The sequence below is a fragment of the Nomascus leucogenys genome, chromosome 19 (assembly GCF_006542625.1).
Source record: "Nomascus leucogenys isolate Asia chromosome 19, Asia_NLE_v1, whole genome shotgun sequence".
In the NCBI taxonomy this organism is placed as follows: domain Eukaryota; kingdom Metazoa; phylum Chordata; class Mammalia; order Primates; family Hylobatidae; genus Nomascus; species Nomascus leucogenys.
This window is the reverse complement of record NC_044399.1, coordinates 41,782,748-41,787,945: the sequence shown is the minus strand read 5'-3', so window position 1 is coordinate 41,787,945 and position 5,198 is coordinate 41,782,748. Positions and strand designations below refer to the sequence as shown.

At 57.0% G+C, this 5,198-nt stretch overlaps 1 protein-coding gene across 1 annotated transcript; it reads left to right on the top strand.

The window, feature by feature from the left end:
* The first annotated feature begins 566 nt into the window (after positions 1 to 566).
* SIX3 (SIX homeobox 3) lies at positions 567 to 4,935 on the top strand. Its single transcript, XM_030799912.1, has 2 exons — positions 567 to 1,769; positions 3,441 to 4,935. The coding sequence occupies exons 1-2, from the start codon at positions 967 to 969 to the stop codon at positions 3,631 to 3,633; spliced, it is 996 nt and encodes a 331-aa protein (XP_030655772.1). The 5' UTR covers positions 567 to 966; the 3' UTR covers positions 3,634 to 4,935.
* Positions 4,936 to 5,198: the final 263 nt, after the last annotated feature.

The following is a 5,198-nucleotide window of genomic DNA, read 5'->3' as shown; positions in this document are numbered from 1 at the left end:
GCCCCATGATCTCATCTCTCCTTTCTTCGTTGCCACTATTAGTGCTCACATAGGCAGAAAGAGGCGGCCCGACGTGCAAACCATGTGCAAACCGCGCCCGCTGGGCTGGTCAGCCGTCTTTCCTTGCCCGCCGACCTGGCCTATGTGGAGCCTGGGGGACCCTCTTGCCTCCCAACAAAATCCCCGCTCTAATTGCACATCCCATTCAATAACTCTGTGCCCAGGGCTTTTCGAATTTCTGGATCAACTTCTTTGGGGAAAAGGGAAGAAGAAGGCCCAGAGACAGCGGTAGAGAAAAGAGGAGAGAGAGGGAGAAGAGAGAAGAGAGGAGGGGGAAGTAGCGAGATTAAGAGTTGCGAAGATAAAAAAAATTCTCTTTATCCCCCCACTTCTCCCTCCTTCCCCTGCTCTCCCCCTCCCCCCGCCCTCTGGCTAAGTGGTAAAACCGTCCTTACGTTCTCGGTATTGATTGGCAGGGCTGACAGTGATTGGCAGTGGTTGCCGTGGCAACGCCACAACGACACGCCACAGACCAATAGAAAAGCGAAACAAAATGTTTCAATGCTGCACTCACTGTGGATTTAGGGGAGATATTATGAGGCTGTTGTCATTAGGGCGATTGCGGTGGAATCGCTGAATCTTGACTTGGCGGTGGTTGGCTCTCCCTCTCTTCTCTCCCTCTCCTTCTCTGTCTCGGGTTCTCTCTCTGCGCGCGCGCACCGGGCCGCTCTCCTTCCTCCCTCTCTATGTGGCTGCGCGGGTGTGTGTGTGTGTGGATGTGTGTGGGGTGTGGGTGTCCCTTACGCCCTTCCTCCTCCCCCTCCTCCTCCTCCTGCTCCCCCCTCCTTTCCTTCTCCTCCTCCCCCCTCTCCTCTCCCTCCTCCTGGTCCTCATCGCCCCTCTCCTCCTCTTCCTCCCCTCTCTCTTCCTCTCCCTGAATTTTCTCCTCTCCTCTCAGGTCAGTCCATGGTATTCCGCTCCCCCCTAGACCTCTATTCCTCCCACTTCTTGTTGCCAAACTTCGCCGATTCTCACCACCGCTCCATACTTCTGGCGAGTAGCGGCGGCGGGAACGGTGCGGGCGGCGGCGGCGGCGCAGGAGGCGGCAGCGGCGGCGGGAACGGTGCGGGAGGCGGCGGTGCTGGCGGAGCAGGCGGCGGCGGCGGCGGCTCCAGGGCCCCCCCGGAAGAGTTGTCCATGTTCCAGCTGCCCACCCTCAACTTCTCGCCGGAGCAGGTGGCCAGCGTCTGTGAGACGCTGGAGGAGACGGGCGACATCGAGCGGCTGGGCCGCTTCCTCTGGTCGCTGCCCGTGGCCCCCGGGGCGTGCGAGGCCATCAACAAACACGAGTCGATCCTGCGCGCGCGCGCCGTGGTCGCCTTCCACACGGGCAACTTCCGCGACCTCTACCACATCCTTGAGAACCACAAGTTCACCAAGGAGTCTCACGGCAAGCTGCAGGCCATGTGGCTCGAGGCGCACTACCAGGAGGCCGAGAAGCTGCGCGGCCGCCCACTCGGCCCGGTGGACAAGTACCGCGTGCGCAAGAAGTTCCCGCTGCCACGCACCATCTGGGACGGCGAGCAGAAGACGCATTGCTTCAAGGAGCGGACTCGGAGCCTGCTGCGGGAGTGGTACCTGCAGGACCCCTACCCCAACCCCAGCAAGAAACGCGAACTGGCGCAGGCCACCGGCCTCACTCCCACACAAGTAGGCAACTGGTTTAAGAACCGGCGGCAGCGCGACCGCGCCGCGGCGGCCAAGAACAGGTTAGTGGCGGGGGCCGCGGCCTGGCTACAGCCTCAGAGGCCTGGGAAGGGGAGAGGGGTTGAGATGGGGCTAGCGGAGCGGCCGCTGAGAGCCAGGGAAGCCGTGACTCCTGGCCAGTCGGAGAAAGTTTACGCTTGTCCGGGGCGCGCGGAAGAGGGGCCGGGCTGGCTGTGGGTGTATTGATTGCTTTGACCAAGAGGGGCTTTCGTCAGGGCGGAGAGTGTGTGCTTGAGACCCGAGTGCCCGCAGCCCCTGCGAGCCTTAGCCCTGCGCTGCACCCGTGCCTGCCTCCTCAGCCCTGCCGCCAGCTCGGCGATCCTCTGGAGCCTAGAGACAGGGAGGGAAGGAAAGCACTCCTTGCCATCTGGTTCTTATTTCTGTGCATTGCAAAACCCTGGGAGAAATCCACGAGCGTCAGAGAGAGAAAAGTGAACCTGGGTCCCTATCACAAGGGGAAAAGGCCGGAGGCCACTGCGCAGCGGGCCTGTTTCCCGCAACGCTGCACGTTGCCTGACCGGGAACAGGAGAACCGGGCTGGGAGTGGAGAGGCCTAGTGTGTGCGTGTGCGTGTGTGTGTGCGTGTGCGTGTGTGTGTGCACGCGCGTGTGCATGTACTCGCCCTCCTGTTCCAGCCGAGGAGAATCCCTTTCGTCCTCTAAGTTGGGAAGCGGGCACGAGCAGCCTCGTTGCCGGCAAGTTGGCCACAAAGTCACAAAATTGTATAGGGCTTGACCAACATCACAGGAGCTAGGCCTGGGGGAAGGAGAAAAAGAACCAGAGGGAAAGAAGTGGATAGGCGAAAGGAGTGGGGAGAGAAGGGAGAAAGAAGAGAGGAACTTGGGTGAAAGCCCTGATGTGGAGCCTGTGTCTCTCTCTATCCAGCCAGGAAGGCCCAGGGCCTGGTGTACCTCAGGGAGCAGGACCTCCAGCTGCTGACAGCTGCCCGTGGGTGGGGGCTGGGTGAGTTTCTGGAGGTGTGCTCGAGTTTAGACGGCCGGGACCTGAGCCCATGGCCCTCTCACCCCTGCCGTGGAGCCCACTTTTCGTCTGATGAGGGGAGCGCCCAGGGTCAAGCCAAGGCCTCCTTGTGGAGAGAATTCCAGACACCAGGTCCAGGCAGAAGGTTCCCGGTGGGGGAAAGGGCAACTGGAGACTGCTCTGTGCTCCTCTCTTGCCTTCTCCTTTGCCCCTTTTCTGTCTCCCTGCTCTTTCCCCACTTTTCCACTGCCAGCTTTCCTATTTTCTCTACCCTCGGTCCTGCGCTCTGCGCTGGTATCCAGAGAGCAAAGTATGCGGTTCTACCCGGAGACGGGCCGGGCGGTGAGGAACCCGCAGCTCCCGGTGTGTGTTTGAGGGAGCAGGGACGGGGTTACTGGGGGAACTCGACTGGTCGCGGGGCAGCCGGCTCAGTTTGAAGAGCCCCAGGGACTGCGGAGGGAAGAAGCGCCCGGCTCCTCTCCGACTTCTGCTTCTCCAGGGCTTGGCGTACTTTGCCGCTTGCACCCAGGCCTCCCCAAGCGGCCGGGCTCGGGTTCTGCCTCTCCTCCGAGGCCAACCTCTATCTGAGAAGACTTGGGACGCTCCCGAAAGCGGAGTGGGGAGCGGCGGCGCGGGGGAGCCGGGTGGCGGGCCTCTGTGTCAGGGCGGGCGCGGCTCTCTTTCTCCCGCAGGCTCCAGCACCAGGCCATTGGACCGAGCGGCATGCGCTCGCTGGCCGAGCCCGGCTGCCCCACGCACGGCTCGGCAGAGTCGCCGTCCACGGCGGCCAGCCCGACCACCAGCGTGTCCAGCCTGACGGAGCGCGCGGACACCGGCACCTCCATCCTCTCGGTAACCTCCAGCGACTCGGAATGTGATGTATGATAGCCAAGGCCGCCCTCCTCCCCCTCCTTCCCCTCCTCCCCCACTCCTTCCCTTCCTCCTCCTAGCCCTCCTCCTCTTCCTCCTCTTCCTCCTCCTCCTCCATCCCCAGAACAAACCGAAATCAGGATACCCAACCATACACACATACAAGTCCACACGCACTCCCACCCCAGCCAAAAATATATAAAAAACAAGAAAATAACAAATTAACCGCAAACTATCAACAACCCCCAATCACCATCTACCACTACGGCCACCCCAAAGGACCCCGACGCCAACAGACAGTCAAACGCTGATGTTGCGGGCAGAAAACATAAAAGAGGTGACAATTGTATACTTTCTAGGACAAGCACGGCTTCTCCTTTCGGTTCCCATGGACCCGGCACCCCACCTGCATGACGATTTATTTGTATCTGGGAAAATATTCTCTCTAGTTAAAAATGATTTAAAGAGTCGACTATACAAAAACCAATCACCACCACGAGGACAAGAGGACAAAAGCAAAACAGACAAAAAGAAAAAAAAATCGCCATCTCCGTTCCGAATTTGTTAAAAAAAAACAAAAACAAAAAAAGACAGGGGAAAAAAAAAAGAACTCCTGGAGAGGGAAATAGCAAATGTTTCTTGCCTTTTGTTGCTCTCTCTCTTTTTTTTTCTCTTGCTCTCTTTCTTTCTCTTCTTCTGTCTGTTTTTAAGTCCAAGTATTGGTCAAACAAAATGCAATCTTCTGTTTTTTGTTCAGCAGACAATCATTTTCTTCGTAAGCACCTTTTTCTCTCCACTCTGTCACTGCCTGTGTGGGTACTGGTTATAAATGTGGAAAAAGAATAGTTATGACTGTAACAGATTTTTATTTTTATTTCAAAATTTTATATGAATTATGTATATCTTAATGATCGGTCATTTTCCCAGTTTGTAATATATGTGTAGAAATTGCCTGTATATGATATTGCTTTTTCTCCTCTCCCTTTCTCTTTCTGTCCTCTCCCTTTCTCTGTCTTCCTCCCCACTCACCTGTCTCTTTTCTTTTTGGGGTTCTCCTCCCACTCGGTGCTCCTGGTGTCGACTTGGCAGTCAAGGAGAGGCATAGTGGCCTGGGTTAGGAAGAGGGACCCCGTCGCTAGTGAAAGCGGAGAGTGAGATTGTAGTATTCTTATGCAAAAGCTATTTCCAGTATTTCTTAGCAGCTTCAGAGGTATCTCTCACTCCCTGTAGGGCGCTTTTACTGTTATCTTAAACTGCGTGTTTATCTATATGTAAAAACTTTCTAAAGCAAATACAGTATTCTCCATTTTCTTATCACTCCCAGAGACTGGTGTTTTTGTCCGCCCCTGGCTTGCAGCCGCGGGGTGCTCGGCCTTCACTTCCACTCCTGCTCACCTGAGCCGGGGCAGAATTTCAAGGCTGGATCTCAGCATTTTTTTTCCCCCGAGGGCATTGGGAAGACCACAACAGGCCCTCCGGAAAAGAGCCAAAGCTGGATCCTGAGCAAAAAGGCAAAGAGGGTTCGAGGGTTGGGAGCGGGAGGCTACCGCCAGTTTCTTCAGAGTGAGACGCCAGGCCCA

What these genes read in the sequence shown, in the direction of transcription:
- SIX3 (XM_030799912.1), top strand. Translation starts at nt 967, where the DNA reads ATGGTATTCCGCTCCCCCCTAGACCTCTATTCCTCCCACTTCTTGTTG. An exon ending in GCCGCGGCGGCCAAGAACAG is followed by an intron (nt 1,770 to 3,440) that starts GTTAGTGGCGGG and finishes TTTCTCCCGCAG; the next exon opens with GCTCCAGCACCAGGCCATTG.